The 20,581-nt window shown below is 48.8% G+C and overlaps 1 protein-coding gene across 1 annotated transcript; it reads right to left on the reverse strand.

Annotated features, from left to right (window-relative positions):
- Positions 1 to 13,044: 13,044 nt before the first annotated feature.
- EI90DRAFT_3024492 (uncharacterized protein) lies at positions 13,045 to 13,940 on the reverse strand (the record flags this gene model as incomplete). Its single annotated transcript, XM_039057898.1, has 4 exons — positions 13,045 to 13,059; positions 13,109 to 13,199; positions 13,258 to 13,403; positions 13,455 to 13,940. The coding sequence occupies 4 exons, from the start codon at positions 13,938 to 13,940 to the stop codon at positions 13,045 to 13,047; spliced, it is 738 nt and encodes a 245-aa protein (XP_038907618.1).
- Positions 13,941 to 20,581: the final 6,641 nt, after the last annotated feature.

The following is a 20,581-nucleotide window of genomic DNA, read 5'->3' on the forward strand; positions in this document are numbered from 1 at the left end:
CTTTTTCCTACTGATGTACAGGTGTTCAGCTTTCAGTTGGTCATGGACCCACAAAAGCTTCTCATTGTGTTCAGAAACCGAATCAGTTCCCATAAATATATATCGTCAAACCATGCATGTACAGCCCATCCAATGTTTTGTTGGAGGACCCACGACACAGTCCTTTGAAAGGTTGAGGGACCATTGCAGTCCCCTTGCTGCAGCACGTTCGAGATGTATGTGCCCCATGGAGTGGCAAATGCAGTGCATTGTAGGAGAAATAACAGTCACACTATGGAAACCCATTATGGAAATATGCCAGATAAATCACAAAACCCCATATGACAAGTAGATATGAGAAAATAGAAGAACCTGAATTTTAACGAGATTTTATGAATTATTACAACTACATATGATAAAATGGAAGAAAGAAAAATTAGCAAAAATACTTCAAGCTTAGCATCAATGAGATGGAATTCTCAGGGGAATTTATAGCAAATATTAAACCAAGAATTAGGACAATCGACAAAGATTTGACTATAAAAACAGCCAGAGAACCTCCATGGAAACTACTTTCCCACATCTGCACACATAGCCGAGGATGGAAGTACCACGGAACAAGGATTCCTCAGGAACTAATGCAAAATTCAAAGTCGTGTTTATAATAGAAAATGTAGATGTTCCCCAAACGGACCCAATGAAAGTAATTACAGGGAAAACTACCCATAAACAACGGAGATATGACTAAAACTCCCAGAAAACAAGGACAACATTTAAAAGCAAGTGCAAAGAACAACCAGTAACGACCGAGACGAGCTTGATAGCCCATTAGAAATAAAGGGATCTAATCTTAATCCACCCAAATTTTCATAATAAAAGGATCACGCATTAATGAGATATCCAATAACAGGAATAGCGACATCAAAAGTCCGGGCTCAGGGAAAAGACGATGTTTACAAAGGATCCATAATTAAAACATACAACGAAATTAACACGGAAAATATGAAAAATAGGGAACTATAGTGAAGCAAACTTTCAGCCCAAACGGTCCAGCCGTTGTGAAGTTATACCAACGACGGGAATATAGAAATCCGCATCATGTTTAATGACATGTGAGGGTGGCAATGCGAAGGGAACTGGCCATTGGAACCGAGATCCGCACTTTGGCAGATTGTGAAGACCAATTTCCATCCAAATAAGGAAGAGCACAGAAAGTGCAAAACAACCTTAGAGCATGAGGGAAAAATCTGAAATAAATCATGGAAGCCCATATGAAGGATACAAACACCCATGCATACCATAAATCCCGAGCAATTAAACAGAAACGGTGCCCGCAAACGAACGACTACCGGAATGATGCATGTGATTACCGGATGTGTGCACAAACTTTTGCTAACTCAAGGAATACCAGGAAATAGAACACAACTTTAGAACCATTGGAAAGGTGGGAATAAATAAAAATTTATGATACCAAGAACGTGAAAAACCATCCAGAAATGAATGAGATACAAGGACATGAAGTTAGAAACCTGAAAATGCATGGGAAGACAGCTTCAAGAGGTCCAGAGCCCTAAATAAAATACATAAAAATATGGTATCTTTGAGGACGACCTACTATAACAATGAACAATACATATGGAGGATTAGGATATGATAATACAAAGGGGAATCAGGGAGGATGAACGAAATCCACGAAATCCACTAAACTACAATGGACCATGGTGGGAATTTTAGGGAATGATATTCTAATGAAGTGGAGAGCTATAATACATTCATTTGAGTAATTCTTGACTACTAGCAACTTTTTCTTTCGGTTCTAAACCTGAATAATTCACTCATTTACCATTTCAAGTCTCATTTTAACTAAATGTTGCTGGATAAAAATGGAATAAATCAGCTGAAGGTCTCAGTGCAGCCATACACATAGTAATGCGAAGTTTGAATTCAGAATCACCGAGTCATAGCGATTTTAATGGTAAATATGAGGAATTTGAAATAGGAAACTGCAACAAATGCAGCGCAGTCAAGTTCTAATTAACCATTGAAATAGTTTAGGTGAGGAAGGACAATAAGGATTCTAGGCACAGTCTGACCACAGTTCAGTGCAGCAGAGCACAGTAGAACTATAGCGTGAAAATTTCATTTTTTATTCAGTTTGAGAAAAATACACTGTAAATAAATCCTGTAAATACAAGGTAGAGCGTGAAAAAGGAAGGCAACCCAAGGAGTATAAAAGGGAGACCCTTTCTGTGACTTTTCACCCCCCTCAGAGAAGTAAGAAAATAGAGTATTATTTTTCTCAAGCATTTCTGCTTGTCACTCCAGCACGAAAAAGCGATATACAGTTAAGATTGCCACTGTAGTAAAAGGCAGCAATTAAGGAGAGAAATATTAAGTAGATATTTCAACAGGGGAGCTGGTTAACACTCCAGATTTCAAAGTGTAAACACAAAACAGTTATTTTGCTACTGTTAAAACAAGCAATAAAATAAGACAAAAATAAAACAAACTCAAGGGACACTCCAGACACAATCTAAATCCATTAACTGAGTAGAATCTTTGAAACTTCACCAAGTAGAAGATTTAATTCAAGTTAAATTCCAAATTGAACAACACTACACAGAATTACACCTAGACAAATTAAGAAATTTCAATAAAAGAAAAGCTCCACAGGGCTCGGTTTATCTGTAAGTCAATTCCCAGAAACTTTTAGACTAACCCATAAAAATAGAATTAGCCAAAACACTCGGATTGGTACTATAATTACAACAAATATTACTAGTACACTTCCCCATCCTAACTAAAGAACCAGGGAACAGCTTGGTGGTGGTCTTGTTTGAACCTCCCAACTGACCTTCCTTCGTTCTCTCCTTCAGTGTGGAACACAGTTGAGTTCCACCCGTATTTGCTCATATGCGTTGGTCATATTGATTTTCAATCGATATGAGTTCCTTGCCAGACTGTCCATTATGGATCTCATGTCTGGCATCGGTGTGATGTTGAGGATCGTATTTGCATTATGATTCCTCGTGTCTATGATGGTTCTAAGAGAGCTGTCAGAGACGGGATTAATGTCGGAGTCGGAAGTACTGTCAGAGTTGAAGATGGATTGGGTTCTGTCTGAGTTGAGGTCGGAGTTGATGCAGAGGTCTGTTGGAGCGCGCGTGCGGATATGCGGGCGGAAATGTGCGGCGCGTCCGGAAGCGCTGTTCAAGGTTAGCAGAGTGGGATCGCGGCCTCAGCGACTCAGGTGGAGCGCTGTGCCCTGAGCTTGACGTTTGGGGGAGATCCCGTATTTATGGATTGACACTCACAGCGGACTTCAAACAAGACTTGCGGGCGGAGCGGACCTGTAGGAGGAGCGCGGACTCCGCAAGCACGGACTCAGAGGGGGGGAAGCCCCCTTTGCAGAAGGAGAGACTCAGAACAGACAGGGGGGGGTACTCTAGTTGATTTCAGACTAAGGTCCCCGAAAGTATTTACAGGATATAAATAGGCAGGAGGGAAACACAGAAGGACCGGTCAGTCCGGCGCGGTCCGGCGCGGAAATAAGCGGGGATTGTCAAACTGAATGAAGGACAAGAGCCCGGGAAATGGGAGGCAATGAACTAAACAAAAGCAGATCAAGTGCCAATATTGACAGGTAATAAGAAGTGCATCAGCACATGGATCAAGTGCCAATATTGGCAAGTTAAGCGAATGAATGGATGAACAATATAGGCACTCGGCAAGGAATGAATGGTATGCTGCCGAGTGACAAGATGGCCAGAGAAAAGCGGAGGTCAGCGCGCGGCGCCGATACAAGTCCGCAAATAAGCGGGGTCGGTGCGGTGCCGACACAGGTCCGTGAAGGGACATGGAAATCAGCGCGGTGCTGACAAGTCCGCAACAGAGGGTGGTCCATCAGTGCCGTCACAAACAAGGGCAGCGTGATGGCCAGCAAAGTCGGAGGGGAGTGTTGGCCTGACCACAGGGTGTGGAGGGCAACCAGGAGTGGCAGAGGTCCAGAGGGTGTGGAGGTGGGCAGAGGTACAGATGCAGGTGGAGGTCCGGATGCGGGCAGAAGTCCAGATGCGGGTGGAGGTCTGGATGCAGTGCATGGTTGATAGGGCAGGGGACCAGACATCGGATTGGGGGCTGGTTAGATTGGGTTTCGGGTCGGCGGATTTGCCTATCGGCATTGATTCGCCGCTGACGGAGCCCCAGGATTTGTCGGTCATGACAAGAGCCATCCTTTTTTGCAAGGCAGAGCAACAGGCATGCCATGGCAGCAGGACGCCTAACCCACCACCCACCATGCTTGTGATGAAGAGCCTTCTCTCGTAGCTGTTGCTTGAGAGCCTGAGGACATGTAGCATGCTGCTCATTGTACTGCTTCATGGGATCAATAAGATCGATCCTATGGTTAACTTCATGGAAAGGAGGCAAGACCTCAGGTGTGGGCGCCATGACATCTTCAAAATGCGCCCTCCACCAATTGCGGAGGGGAATGAAACCATCGTCTGTCACTGGGTGATGTTCCAGATGAGAACAATCAGGTAACTGACCTGACTTTGGGTCAGGCCAGTGTTCCGGAAAATTATGCATGGCATCCTGTACAGACAACACATAAGAAGATCCCCTCATAGTGGCTATACTACAAGGGTTGGGCTCCTCCCTAGAGGGGTGATTGGGCAGCAAAGTTGGCTTTGCCTTACCAAGTCACAATTGCTGTGTGCTTGGCAATTTGGACACCCAATTATTTGAGGGTGAAGCCTTCTTAACTAGGCTTGAATTGTGTCAGTGGGCCTGGTGCCTAGTCGAGATAAAGGAACGTTCCATTGGAACATCAAATGAAGGGAGTTGGCCTCCATGGACATGGATGACATCTCCTCCTGTAGTTGTGGACCCAGTCCCAATGCAAGGGAATCTGACCTCCAACCCACAGTGTGCACCTGTCTGTCAGGCAATCACCATCAAGATCGTCAGCCCAGCTGTGTTCACCTGGACTGCCTGACTCAATGGATCCATCACTTTCTGCCTGGAAAATCTGTCCACATTAGCAGAGTTGCGCTCAACATCCATCTTGTCCGACCCTGTTGACCTCTCAACTGTTCCTAAGGCTTATCACAAGTTTGTGGATGTTTTCAGTAAGAGTAAAGCCAATACTCTCACACCACACCATGAATATGACCTGAAGATCGAGTTGGAGGAAGGCTCCCATCCTCCCCTTGGCACCCCTATTCCCTGTCCCAGTCTGAGCTTGAGGCTCTCCATACATTCCTTGACGAGCACTTGGTGTCCGGTTTCATCCATCCTTCGTCTTCAACCCACACCGTGCCAGTGCTCTTCATCCACAAGAAAGATGGTTCTTTGTGTGGACTTCAGGGGCCTCAACAAGATCACAAAGAAAGATAGGTATCCACTGCCGTGTATCTCTGACCTCCTAGATGTTCCTAGCCATGTGAAGATCTACACCAAGCTCAACCTCTGCCATGCATACCACTTGGTATGGATAGCAGTGGGCGACGAGTGGAAGACTTCGTTCCACATGTGCTATGGATCCTATGACTGGCTTGTCATGCCATTTGGTCTGACCAACGCACCTGCAGCCTTTCAGCGCTTTGTCAATACCATCTTTGCTGATCTTCTCGACACTTGTGTGGTAGTCTACTTGGATGACATCCTGGTCTATTCGGAAGATGAGACTCAGCATGAGGATCATTTCCGGGAGGTCCTGAGTAGGTTACACAAGCATGGGTTATTTGCCAATCTGCAGAAGTGCGAATTCTCAACTGACACTACAGAGTATTTGGGCTACATCCTTTTGCTGACTGGTTTGTCCATGTTTCCCAAAAAGATTCAATCCATTCAGGATTGGCCTGAGCCCCATAAGGTCAAGGACATCCAGTCCTTTTTGGGATTTGCAAACTTCTATCGCCATTTCATCCATGATTATTCCAGTATAGTTCTTCCGCTGACCAGACTCACCCGTAAAAATGTGGCTTGGTCTTTCTCTGATGAGTGTCGTTCCACCTTCCTTTGTCTCAAAGAAGCCTTCACGTCCGCCCCCATCCTTACTCACTGGGTACCCAATCATCCGCTAATAGTTGAAACTGATGCGTCCAACTATGCAATCTCAGGTATTCTCTCCATCCGTTGTGAGGATGATGAGATTTGCCTGGTTGCTTTTCACTTGAGAACACTGACAGTGCCTGAACTCAACTATGATACCCATGATAAGGAGCTCCTGGCTATCTTTGAAGCCTTCCGCTCTTGGCAACACTACCTTGAAGGCTCTGGCACTCCAATTGAGGTTGTCATGGATCATAAGAACTTGGAATATTTCACCACTACCAAACTCTTGACCCACAGGCAGGCGCACTGGTCAGAGTTTCTCTCGCAGTTTAACATGGTTGTCCGTTTCCATCCGGGAAGACTTGGTGCAAAACCTGATGCATTGACTAGACGCTGGGATGTCTACCCCAAAGAAGGGGATAGGGACTACGCCCAGGTCAATCCGCAGAATTTTCGCCCTGTCTTTACCACAGAACAGCTCTTGGCTTCCCTTCGAGCCACTTGTCTAGCCACTCCAGTCCTCCAGGCCAGCTCTATGGTTGACGTCGAAGCTATCCACAAGGACATCATTACCAGGATGTATCCTCTTTCCATCTGGGTTTCAGCTCTTCAGCCTTTTTTCCTGATGGGAGGGCTCTACCGCAGCTCGTGGTTGCCATGGTAGTTGTTTGGGTATAGTAACCTGATTTGTAGGCTGAAGACATCTTCAGCCCGTCAATTATCTCGTCTACACAAGATATTGCTTTTAACATCTCCTCGTTTGAGGAGAAGTCTGCTCTGATTCTATCATGAGCAATCATTTCCCTCTTCCATTTGAGGGGAATGTAGTTTAGGAACCTGGCATTGAAGGATGCCTGGTCTGGCAGCGTCACCATCTGGGACGCTGCTTTGGACAGTTCTAGGTAGAACTGTTTTAGGCCTTTTTCCGCTTTGTATTCAACGTTGTGGTACTTCTTTGTCGCGTTCAGCGCGGCAGAGGCTTTAATGAAAGTTCTCATTAATATGTTGAGAACTTCGAGGAACATGCCCTTGTCTCCTCTGACGAGAGTTTCGTCTCGGAGTCTAATTCCGAGGTCAAACATGGGCCCCCCTAATCCACGAATCAAGCAGTCCAGGTGGTCTTCGTTGAATTGGGGACCTTTGCATCCTCACGAGGCGAGGAATCCCAGTAGTTCTGTGAACCACTGCCAGAACGATTCCATGTCGTTCTCCCCTGACCATTTCTTGTCAGGAAATGCCAGCCCATTCTTTAGGGCTTCAGGCTTCACTCCTTCTGGGTAGGGAGTGAGTATTCTCACTTCGGCCATTCTTATGGCCTTTTTGTACCATTTCTCCAGGTACTCTTCTTGCTCCCCTGCCTTTGCAGGGTCGCTATCCAATGGAGATCTCTCCTTTGGGGGGGTTTTTGCTGGGGGAAATCTTCCTCGCAGTGTTTCTTTGGTTTCAGGCAAATTCGCCTGAAGTTGTATTTGTATTCTCTCATTGTTTTGAGAGGGTGTGATTGAGTTACCTCTCTGTTTGAGAGGTTCATCATAAGTGGACGTTTGGCCGAACCTTTGGTACGTGCCAAATCTCCTCCTAATCTCTGAACGATGCCTTCTTTCAGCATTGTCTTCTCCTATCCTTGGGAGAAGGATCTCCTTAGCGTCTCTGTCGAGTCGCTGATGATATTCCAGTGTGCTTTCACTGGTGGTTCTTTTCGTGAATTTTTCACATGTTCTATTTATGTCCTGGACCGTGGTCCAGGGGTGTTTATTTGTTTCCTCACTCTTTTGTGAGAAATTTATTTCCTTCAGCAAGTTTGTCTGTTCACTGATTTTTTCAGTCAACACATCGATTGCATTGGCCATTCTTTCTAGAGTTATCTCTAGACAAGCCGTACTATTATGGTTTGTTTCCTCGATCTTTTTTTGGATCGAGTTTATCGTGTTTATTATGCGTGATTCCTGGTTTTCCAGGAGGAAGTTTGGTTGGGCGAGCAGAGACTCTCCCCAGTTGACATTTCCGCTTCTGGGGGTTCCAGAATGGGTTCTTGGAGTGAACACTCAATGCTCGCTTTGTTTAGGCGAGGCCATTGCAGAGGGTGCTTCCCTTTCATAGAGGGGTCTGTTCACTGGTTTTTCCTTACTTTTATGTAAGGCTTCCTCAGCGAACTCCCTCATTTCAGTTCGCCTCCTCTTCATTATCTCGGAGACCTCCTCCGAGGTTGGCGACCTTGCCTTGTCTGGCATGGTGTGTGGGAGTGTAAACAGTGGAAGTTCTTTTGGAGCTTCCGCGCTCTGGGAGATCCTGCTCTCAGGGCGTATCTTCGTGCCTTCTTGGGCTTTTAGCCTGAGAAGAAGTTGGTCTTCACTTTCCATCCTCCATTCAGACAGAACCAGGAACAAGTCCAGTAGTTTTTCGGATAGCTGATGCGGGGGCTCTTCCCTTTGTTTCCCTTTGTCTGCCTTTGGGGCTTGACTTGGGGACGTGAGGGGGGACTCCAGGGGATAGTGGGGCCCTGGAGTTTCCTGTGACTCTATCCAATCAGCTTTTTGGGCTGATCGTTCGGCGCTTACGCGTTTTTTGCACAAGTTGATTACCTCGTGAGGAGGTGAGGGATCTTCCCCAGCTTGGGTTAGATTGGTATGTCATGGAGTTCTGGGGGTATTTGGCCCCACACTTACTCCACACAAGTTTCTAAAACCTTCAGGGACCAGCCCTGAGGTGGTTGCTAATGCCGGATCATGTTGATCCTCGTCGTCGTCTGATGACAGCTTTTGTTTTGAATCTCCCATCATGGGAGATTGTGGTTTCTTAATAAACTGCTCGTTTCTTTTTAGTGTCGCTGCAGATGCGACTTTGCCCTTGCGGGCATGTTTAGGTGCCATAGGCGCTTCCGAGTCAGATGTTAAGATTATGTAGTTGTTGTGGGTTGTGTTGTAAAACACACCTCATACACTTAAAAAAGTGTGAGGTCTTTGGATAGCTCAGCACACAAGGCCATAAGTGATACAAGAGTGTGTATTTTATGGTGGTGTGTAAGCAGTTACCTGGAGGTTCCCGCTTACCCATGTGACTATATGTATCTAATTTACATATGACTCGGGGTTCGGGGCTATTGCCCTGACACTAGTGGCCCATCCTTGTCACTGTGCCACATCAAGTTGCTACATCAACAATGCTGCCACCCAGAAGGTGTGCCCTGACAACTGCCTGCTTCCAGCATCTGACACCTCCCACCTCCAAAAGCAGACTAACATGTGTTTCCTGACACTCCTTTTTTGTCTTGTTCCCCCCAGTAGCCTGATTACAGCACAGATCATTATTCTGAAATACCCACACATGAAGGCCACTGCATGCTAGGTTTCCAAGTTAGAACAACAAAACAAACACATGTCAGATTACATGCAGCCAAGCTTATCAAGATCAGATGAAATATCAACACTGAAGACTTGACCAGTTTTAGATCCAAAAGCCACCAAAGATCCCAGTGAAGCCCAGGTAGATGGTTGATAATTAGGAGGTAGAGAGAAAATATATAATGAATCAACACAAAGCCATTGTCCATCCTTAACAACTACAGCAGACTTTGAAACCCCATTTTGGAGCACAAAAGGGCCCAGGCCAGAATCCCCACAAGAATGGCCCAGTGTCTTGAGGTGGCTCCCACTGTGAGGGTCCCACAGCTTGATGGTATGATCAACTGATGCTGATTCCAGGAGCAATCCATCTGGGGAGAAGGCCACAGATGTCACCAAACCAGAATGGCCCTCAAGTGTCTTGAGGTGGCTCCCACTGTGAGGGTCCCACAGCCTGATGGTATGATCAACTGATGCTGATGCCAGGAGCAATCCATCTGGGGAGAAGGCCACAGATCTCACCCAATGAGAATGGCCCTCAAGTGTCTTGAGGTGGCTCCCACTGTGAGGGTCCCACAGCCTGATGGTATGATCAACTGATGCTGATGCCAGGAGCAATCCATCTGGGGAGAAGGCCACAGATGTCACCAAATCAGAATGGCCCTCAAGTGTCTTGAGGTGGCTCCCACTGTGAGGGTCCCACAGCCTGATGGTACGATCATCTGATGCTGATGCCAGGAGAAATCCATCTGGGGAGAAGGCCACAGATCCCACCCAATGAGAATGGCCCTCAAGTGTCTTGAGGTGGCTCCCACTGTGAGGGTCCCACAGCCTGATGGTACGATCATCTGATGCTGATGCCAGGAGCAATCCATCTGGGGAGAAGGCTACAGATCTCACTGAATCAGAATGGCCCTCAAGTGTCTTGAGGTGGCTCCCACTGTGAGGGTCCCACAGCCTGATGGTACGATCAACTGATGCTGATGCCAGGAGCAATCCATCTGGGGAGAAGGCCACAGATCTCACCCAATCAGAATGGCCCTCAAGTGTCTTGAGGTGGCTCCCACTGTGAGGGTCCCACAGCCTGATGGTACAATCATCTGATGCTGATGCCAGGAGCAATCCATCTGGGGAGAAGGCCACAGATCTCACCCAATCAGAATGGCCCTCAAGTGTCTTGAGGTGGCTCCCACTGTGAGGGTCCCACAGCCTGATGGTACAATCATCCGATGCTGATGCCAGGAGCAATCCATCTGGGGAGAAGGCCACAGATGTCACCCAATGAGAATGGCCCTCAAGTGTCTTGAGGTGGCTCCCACTGTGAGGGTCCCACAGCCTGATGGTACAATCATCTGATGCTGATGCCAGGAGCAATCCATCTGGGGAGAAGGCCACAGATCTCACCAAATCAGAATGGCCCTCAAGTGTCTTGAGGTGGCTCCCACTGTGAGGGTCCCACAGCCTGATGGTACAATCATCTGATGCTGATGCCAGGAGGGATCCATCTAGGGAGAAGGCCACAGAACCCACTGGCCTAGTGTGACCAATAAGAGTGGCAAGATGGGAAGGCCATTCTACCCTATGCCCAACATGAACAGCTACACTTGGACTAGGGACTTGTTGAAAACCCTCTAACAGCTGGCTGTTGGTGGGAAGGGTTGGCAAGACAGACTGGCTGATGTGTGCTGAACTAGCTTCAATGGTTTGTGCATTGGTCAAAATCATCCGGAAGGCTTCATGCAATACAGTGGCAATGTGTGCCAGGTGTGTCATAGCCCTCTAATTTAAATTAGTATTATGATCAGGCAAAGAGTATGATAACAAACCATCCAGGGAAGAATGTGGCGTAAATCTCTGGCAGCATCACCCACACAACCAATCATTCCCATCACCCCAATCCACCGTAGCAAAAGGCCCTTCCCACCACTCCTCCCTAGACCAGTGAACTTCTCCAGTGCCTCTCTAACTTCATCATTCACAACCTGAAGCTTTCCTAGATGGAAGGTCCAAAAGCGGCATGCATATTGCACTTCTTCCCCCACCAGTGAAGTGAGCTTCACACCTAGATCCTTCACACCCACATTGAGTGAGTAACGTGGCACAATTTCATCTACAGCAGGAACAAGCCCAGCAATGAGAAGGTTCAGGCAGCGGAAAGCCATCCACCTCTCATGCTTCATCACATCAACTTTGAGCTGAGAGTCCTTGCACCGTTGTAGGATAAAATCAGGGAAGGAAGGATGGTAGACCTCAACTCTGCCCTCTGGCTGTGGAGGAAGCGGTATGATGGATTGGATGCGGGTGAGCATTGATGTGGGATTAGAAACCATTGCGAAAGTGCCAAGTGCTTTTAGGGGTAACGGATTGTTGAGCAGAACAATGGTATGTAGAATATGGTAGAACTGGTCCCGGATATCAGGTGGAATTTTAGCAATGCAAGCAGACAAAACCGTTTCATACAACCTGTCAAGTTCAGCATAAGGACCCACATCAGCTCTGTCAAAGCCATCTTTCAAGAGGGTGTCCAGTTGATACATTGGATGCTGAACATCATCATCACCTATGAATTTGATGGCAGTAACAGCCCAGATGAAGAGGCGGCCAGCTCTGCCTGCAAGGGCCAAAACCATAACAGTTGTTGGCCATGGTTCCTGAACAGCATCTCTGAACCGTTCACAAATGGATTTGAGTTCATGCTGAAGATATGACTCGATGTCCTGCGAAACAATATCCTTATCAACTTCATGAATCACAATCTTGTCCACATTCACCGCTCGGTTCAGATCCCCAATGAGGTGGGATTCTGGCCTGCTTGTCATGAGTATGCGGAGACCAGGGATGTCAGCGCAGCCAGGAACAAGGCAGCCGAGTAATTCTTTCACTCCATCCACACCATCTCGCTTACACTCATCCAGGGCGTCAATTACGAGGACAAGAGGCTCAGAAAGGCTGAGGCCTCGCAGGGGTGCAAAGAGGAGTGAGGAGCATTGGGTGGAAAGTGAAGCATAGGGAAGATTCTCATCCTTCTTCATTGCCTCCGTGACGGCCGCACCGAATGCAGGAAGTTTCTTAGCAAAGTTTCGCACGATTGTCCCAAGGAAGAACTTCGCATTGGACAATTCGGCATGCTGACGGACAAAGAAGAAGCTAGAACCGAGAAGGCCGTGCTCCTCGGCGTACTCCGCAATGGTGCGCGCGATAGTCGACTTGCCGATCCCTGCTAGGCCATTAATCCAGAATACTGGTTTCCCTGTATCGCTAACCGGTCGGTTCAGCCACCGCTTGATATGATCAAGAATTTGGGCCCGTGTTCCAGGGAAACAGTTAGATGGGGCACCGGGGCGGTTGGTGTCATAGCCAGCGCCGAGAACATGGGGAAGTTTGTTGAGATAGGACTCAAGCTGCTTTGCCTCCAAATTTTCGTCGCGCTTTTGTACTCGGAAACAGTCAGAAAGGATGATTTCCATGGCCACAAACGGAAATTACCTTAAGATGGTCAGGAAGTCGCTAACAGATTGGTCAGCCTAAGAGCTTGAGAGATCTGATGCAAACTGCGCCGTACCTCAATCTGTGTAAGGATAGTTTCCATTCTTAAATTGCCTTGGACTGCTTGCGAAGCCTACGTCCACGGAATTAGCTTCAAATGCATAATCATAATTTATGTATACTAGGAGAGTACCGACTTGAAAGGCGATCACAGCATTACGTATCTCCTCCCCAGCCAGACGAACAGCCCCTTCGATTTCGTCGCGATTCACCCATAGGGACGCAGAGTTCTGGTCGGGGAACAATTGCAATGGTGCAATAGCTGCATTAAGCCGGCTGAAAGAAACGGTCAGTTTAGCCCGACGCCGATAGGCAACCAGAGATGTGTACACACGTCGATAAAGTATCGATCGCCTCAGCTACCTCGGAAGGAATAGGATCCTTAGAGCTATAGCGTTTGAGAGGCTCGGATATTGAATCTTTAAAGAATTCGATGTTCTTCTGGAGCTGACGAATCGCATCGGTATTCGCTCCCACTTTCTATAAGAGTTTGAACATGATGTCCCCACTAACGCTGATGACAGAGCACACCTCTAATTGGTTAACTATTTCAAGGAAGCCACCGATCGCCCCTTTGAGGCCGGGAACGGGAACGCTGTCCAGACTCGCCTGCGCAATACGCAGCACGCTCTTAACACCATTCCAAATGGTACCAACGCATGTGGCGCCTTTACTGTCACCCTTGGTATTTCCCTTAACATCGTCCTCGAGGTTTCCTTTGAGAGTTCGCTCATTGTCTCCCTTGGGGTTGACTCTGGTGTCGTCGCCAGGGTCGGCCGACGACGGCGACAAGGGTGTGGAAGAAGGCACCCTCGAAGAGTCGGTATTCCCCTTAATTCTGCCCTTGACGTTTCCTTTGGTATATTCCTCCATATCTCCTCTGGTGTTGCTGGACGGCGATGGCAAGGGAGAAGGCACCCTTGAAGCTTGACCACTTTGCGATGAAGTGTCTTTCTTCGGGAATATCTCCCTGAATTTACCCTTGGCTTTCCCCTTGATTTCTTTAGCGCGCTTCATGTCGGATAGGTTGTGATGAAGATCGAGCAAGATTCCAGAGTTCAACACGGTGTCAGTGACTTTGGGCGGTATGAGCACACAGCCCTGAAGCCGACTGATTAGGAAAGTCCTTACGCAATAAGCGCCCGTTCTTGCAGTAGGTGTGAGCCCAAGCACAGATACTCGATACGATCCAACAAGCAATGGACAGACCGCGGACGAACCCATTCATCACCTGCGAAGCTCTGAGGACTGCAGGCCCGCGGTGGCCCCGTATTGATCAACTGACTTCACGCAGAAGGACCGTTTTCTAGTTGGTTTATTAATAATATGTCTATCGCTTGGGCTCCCGTCGCTCCACAGGAAGACAACATGCGATTTGCCTTCCTTTTTGTTTCATATTTTTATTTTCTCTGCGAATGGGTCAGCGTGCGAAGCGGAAACTAGCGCGCTCGTCAAGTTCCCAACGTAAAGGGCGTCCCTCGTCAGTCGATACCTACACTCTTAAGTTACAGCAAGAGACAAAAAAAACGGCCGATCAAAATTTGCTAAACGTCACGGGTGGGTCTCGTGATGATCCAAATCGGGAGCAAAATCAGGGTCAAATTAGAATTAGAATACACCGCTGTTTTAGCACACATGACCTATATGGCAACTGCCTACTGCCCGTCTTCTGCTGGGGTCTCTTCCAGCGTTGAAGGTATTTTTACCCTGTTTCACGTGTGCCACTCAATAGTTTTGTAGCTCATGTGAAGCATGGCTGCTTCATCCGTTACATGACCACAGCGCATCCCATGATTTGTTGTATGTCGGCACTGTCGACGGCACTTCCGAGTTCACCAGGTATAAAATGCCACGTTCCATGGCCTCTTAGTCTGAAAGTTCAGCGTTGATCTTTCCCTTCTACTAACTCTCTCATTATGACGACTAACATTGAAAAGTTTGATCTTAAATTCTGGGAGGATGAAAGGTTGTCTTACTAGTTTGGGGACGGTAATGTTCCGTTCCCCCGTTCGCCTCAGGCCTCAGTAATCCGTCTAAGTATACGCTTGATTTGGCTGTATATTGACGGGGTAGAAGTAAAGGCTAATCTGCCTTTTACAGCTACCCCGAGGGTTTATATACAATCTTATACATTCTCGGCACAAATAAATAGAGAAGCTTCCGCGACGCTAAATTAGCGTCGTGACATAATTATTACACAACACAACATCAACTGATGTTGTGGGCGGAATATAGACATGGGCCGGGGCCTCACATCCTCCTCCCTTGCGATACTAGATCGCAGACAGGGTACTAGCCATATATACACAAGGGGAAAGCAAGCATTTTTAAAGAAATAAAAAAAACGTTCTACATACGAAGAATGTATGCAAACGGGGGCACACTCATTGCAGGAGGCTATAATAGTATTTTGTAGGCGAAGCCCACTTAGAGTTTCTCCTGGAACATATGCACCCAGATCTCGACGACAGTGTTGTCGACGATGGAACGACTTTCTCGTCGTTGTGAGTTTATTAAATACCATCGTCCACCGTGACGATGTTGACAGTGTAGGTCGTCGACGGCAGAGTTGTCGCCGACGAGAAAATGAATAATCAACGACGATTGCGTTGACGAAGGACGAAGGGTACAGAATAGACAATCAACGACAGCATTGTCGTTGACGAAGGTAAGAGATTATTGATCAACGACGGCCTTGTCGTTGACGAAAGTGGGTAATCAACGACGGCATTGTCGTTGACGAAGGTATGGATGAGGGGGGGTCAGTTCCTCATTCGTTTACGCGGCGCTGACCCGGACGGGCCAGAGCCGGATGGGCGATTCGACGTAGTCCTACGAGTCGTCGTGGACCTAGCCGCGTCGACAGCGACATCGTCACTCAGATAGTTGTCGTCGTAGTGACGAGTCTCGACATCAGCGTCGTTCATGGACGAATCCTCGTCTTGACGACGGTGCGAATAGTGGACATGGTGCGCGGGATGGCCACGTCCATGAGAAGAGGGAGCACGCCCTCGCACTGGTGGTGCGTGGGCGGATTCGTACACCGACGAGTGTGCATACGTCGGAGGGGGGTATTGCGGCGGAGGTGGGGCGTTTGAATACGCCACAGGGTGTGGGCTCGCGTACATCATAGGCGGGTTTGAGTACGATGTTGGGGGAGGGTTCGAGTACATAAGTGCTCGTTCCTGGCGTTGAATTTTACGACGCTCACGAGCGTCGTCAGTCATTGGTTTTATCCATCGACACGTGAGGATGTACATCCGTGCAATACGAGCCGGGGGGTACTGGTCGGGAAGTCTTTTCGCCTCCGTCTCAATGTCGTCGCGCGACATACGCATTCGTGAGGCGCGGTTGTTTGTAGCCACCCTGTACCAATCGGTACAGGTGTCGACGTCCTCTTGCGAGGGCTTGCCCGTCTTGAACGACCAGGCAAGATGGTACATTGTAGCATAGAACCTCACACCCTCTTCGGTGTGTATGTAGTTACGAACCAACTCGAACCACTTAGGTTCTTTGTCGCGGACGAGCACAGCCGCGTCTGGGAATTCGATTCTATCGACATGGTCGATGTCGTAGAAGCGGGTAGGAAGGGCCACCGATCGACAATATGTCGGTGGGGGTAGGGGTTCGCCATGCACTTCAGTGAGTTTGGCGTCGTAGTACTCGTAGTAATGGTAGCCGGGTGGACGGTTCGCGACGAATTCTTCGAATGGGGCATCAGGGTCGACGACCCATTCGCCTTCCATCTCGTCATCGTCGGACGTGGGGGCCCATCTCTTGGAAGAGGTGGTTTTTTTCGACGGCGCAGACTTGGCCGACGCAGGATCCACCGGGCCAACCCCGGGGATAACGATGGTTTGGGGAACAGTGGGCCGTGACGACGAGGGAGCAGAAGATGTGATCGGGGCGGGTTTGGGAGACGCAGGGCGTCCCCTCGCCGTGCGCGCGACTCTAAAGACGTCCTCGTTGAGTTCGTCGTTGGCCTTTCGGAGGGATTCGACCCGTCGATGAAGACGGTCGTTTTCAGAACGCAGGTCGTCGGCCTCGTTCTGCAGCATCTCATACTTGTTCCTGAGCTCATCGAGCTCATCACTCCTACGTTCGTCTTCGAACGTAGTCTCTTTGCGTTTCTCGAGTTTCTTTTCGATACGGGCCCACACGACTTCTGTAATCATTTCGAGTTGATCGAGCCCTGTCTGCGTGGAACGCGGCAGGTGGGGGTATTTCTCACTCGCGCTTACGCGAGTGGGCAGGACCAAATGGTCCTGTTTTGGGGTTAAAACGCCCATGCTGGGCGTTCCAGGGGTGACAGTCTGAGCGACTGTGGAGTTGTCGTCCATTGACGACATGGCAGCATCCGTGGTGGGACTTACAGGTGGGGAGTTTGGACTGGAGTCTACGAGGGCCTCCTTGATGGGGGAAAGGTCGAGGGAGGAATCAGCGAGGGGGGATTCAGTAGCGTTCATTTGAGCGATTTCAAATTTGATGGTAGGAAGCAGGATTTGATCCCGCTTTCGTCGCATTTATCCGATATTATTCGGATATTCCCGGACTTGCCAGTTTAGGCAACTCATGGCTTCAACGCCATAGTTGGCCGTGATAAGGCATTGATATCCGCTGGTATCGGACCGGTAGGCGACGTTCACGCCGTGGTCGTGATGGTCCGCTGGATCTATTGTCCGGCGTCTGATCCCGTCGTTGACGGTTCAGTTCCTCGACGTTCTCTACCCCTTGTACTGTTAGGTAGTCATCCAACGCAATTAGATCGTTTACGTTGGCCAAGGGTTCCCAAGTAAGGTCACCAAGTCCCCATCGGACACGGAACCATAAAGACTTATCGTCGTCCCATCGATGGTCGACGATCTCCTTAACCTGGTATTCCCGTTCTGGGTCGTCGCCAAAGTCGTAAAACACTTCTACGGCGCGCCCAGGGAACAGCACAGAATCATTCGGCTCATGAGGTGCGAGCCGTGAGACGTGGAACTTCGCAAAGATATTTCTTTGCGTCAACACTGGGGGAAGCCTGAGGACGTAGTTTGATGAGTCCTCAAATACCTCCAGTATTTCGTAGGGGCCAATATAAGTTGGCAACAACTTATGTGCCCTCCCCTTGGGGAGGTTCAGATCTTTCGTTGAAAGATATGCGTAGTCCCCTTTCTTCAGTTTTGGGGAATCAGGGCGCCGATGTCGGTTCGCCTGGATAGCCTGTTCTACACGACTCTTAATAATAGCGTCGTGAGCGGCCTGGATGTTGTCCAGGGCCCGCTGGGCAAAGGATTTCACCCCCGGCAATTCGGATGACGGCAGAGACACGGTCATTTGTGGGAGGTATCCGTATACCAACTCAAACGGGGCGAATCCCGTTGATTTGTTTGCACTTGAGTTCAATGCGAATTCTACCATGGGTATATGCACGGCCCAATCTCGCTGATCGGGTCGGACGAATGACCGAAGGATCTGGACCACCGTCTGGATCGCTCGTTCTGCTTGGCCATCCCCTTGAGGATGGAATGCGGTAGTTAACTTGAGTTTAACACCCATGAGTCGGTGTAACTCAGTCCAAAATTGAGACGTAAACTTCGTGTCACGGTCTGACACGATGGATGTTGGCATGCCGTGCAAGCGCACGACATGTTGCAGGAACAGATGCGCCAGTTCAATAGTCTTGACCTGGGTCGTCACAGGCACTAGGTGAACCTGGCACGTTAGTCGGCACAGAACTACCCAGAGGTAGTTATAACTCAGGCTCGTCGGGAATGGTCCGACGAAATCCATGGCGATTGACTCCCAAGGTTTCTCAGGGACCGGGAGCTGGTGAAGCAGTCCCGGATATCTGAGTTTGCTTTTCTTGGTCGTCTGGCACGTCCCGCAGGACGTGCAGAATTTCTCGATGTCTTTTGACATCGAAGACCACCAGTAGTGTTTGCGTATGTACTCGAGCGTCTTCTTGGCGCCGAGGTGACCAAGGATGCGGTGTGCGTGCTCGATCGCGATGCCCGTTATCCTCTCCCCTTTATGAATAGATTCAGGGAGGACAAGTCGTGGCTCGCCTGAATCATTCAGACGGAAAATCAGGCCATCGACGATCGAGAACCTAGGGAAATCCCCAGGTTTTGCCAGGATCCCTCTCCAAGCATTGTGTTTGGAGTAGCCGTCTTTCACACTTGCGATGAAAGCTTTGTCCTCTACATGAGGACGTAGCTCTGCCAATGGCGGCAGTACATCTTCGAGGGAAAGCTCCCTCCTCCCTTGACGATCGTCAGGGGGATCGAGCACGGATGCCTCGAGATCTCGTGGCTCTTGAGCGTCTCCGATAGAGTGGGACGCGCCCAGCCGTATGCACTGCAGTCTCAACCTGTGCAGGTGTAGTAATTCCCGTGCTTCCTCAGCACGTGCCAAGGGCAGATCGTCGCCCTCTTTATCAATTCGTATGTCTGCGGATACGTAATCGTCGTAGTGGACATCCTCGTCTGACGAGGACTCATAGTATCGCGACAGGGCGTCAGCCACTTTGTTTGTGTGGCCTTGTACATACACGATGTCACAATTGAAACCGTGAAAGAAATTCTGCCAACGAATGTGACGCGGCGCAGTGTGATTCTTCTCTTTGAAGTAAGTAAGCGCCTTGTGGTCAGTGACCACAGTGAATTTCCGCCCACCAGTCAGCTCGTCGAGCCATTTGGTGAGCGCTTCCAGAACGCCTAGAGCTTCTAGCTCATAGGCGAAATACGCCCGTTGAGTCGGGGTGAACTTCTTCGACATAAACGCAGCAGGGTTAGAGGTTTGCCATTCTGCACCCTGTGCGAGCACGGCCCCGACGCCAGCGGGGCAGGCGTCCGTGATCACCCAGACACGGTACTTGTTTTGGTCTTCTGAATCCGGTATATCCCAGATTATGGGCTTTAGAATCGGCGTCTTGCACGCGATTATTTTGATCTGCGCGAAACATTTTTCGTGTAGGGCGCTCCAGCGGAACGGCATATGGCTGGTGCATATGGATTGCAACGGTCCAGTGTATGCACTGACGTTGGGTAGGAATTTCGCTAGGTACTCAATGAGCCCTAGGAATCGCAGAACCTCGGTGTGGTTCTCTGGCATTCGCCAGTTCCTTATTTTCTCTAGTTTGTCGGAATCTGCGTGGATTCCGTTTGAGTCCACTTTACACCCCAGTATGTCGAGTACAGGGGCGAATGGCTCAAATTTTCTTGGGCTTACATAGAGCTTCTCGTCCTTAGACGAGTATATATCCACAAGAATTTCTCGTTGTGTTGCTTCACTGACGTAGTTCCAGTGAAGATGTCGTCGAACCATACGTGGACGGCTCGACCGATTTGGTCCCTTAGGATCCAAGTCAAAACGCGCTGGAACGTGGAAGGGCCGTTACAGTCCCCTTGTTGCAGCACGTTCGATATGAAAGTACCGTACGGGGTACTCATCCCCGTGTATTGTACGCAGTCCAGTTCGATACGAATCTGTTCGTACGCGTCTGTCATATCGATCTTTGATCGATAAGTTACCCGAGCCATACTATCCATGATGAAACGCATGTCAGGCATGGGCGTGACATCGAGAATGGAGTTCGCGTTGCGATTTCTCGCATCGATTACAGTCCGTAAAGAACCGTCCTTCTTTGCAAGACAAAGAAGTGGAGCCGCCGT

The sequence above is a fragment of the Cantharellus anzutake genome (assembly GCF_015039405.1).
Source record: "Cantharellus anzutake strain C23 chromosome Unknown EI90scaffold_279, whole genome shotgun sequence".
Lineage (NCBI taxonomy): Eukaryota > Fungi > Basidiomycota > Agaricomycetes > Cantharellales > Hydnaceae > Cantharellus > Cantharellus anzutake.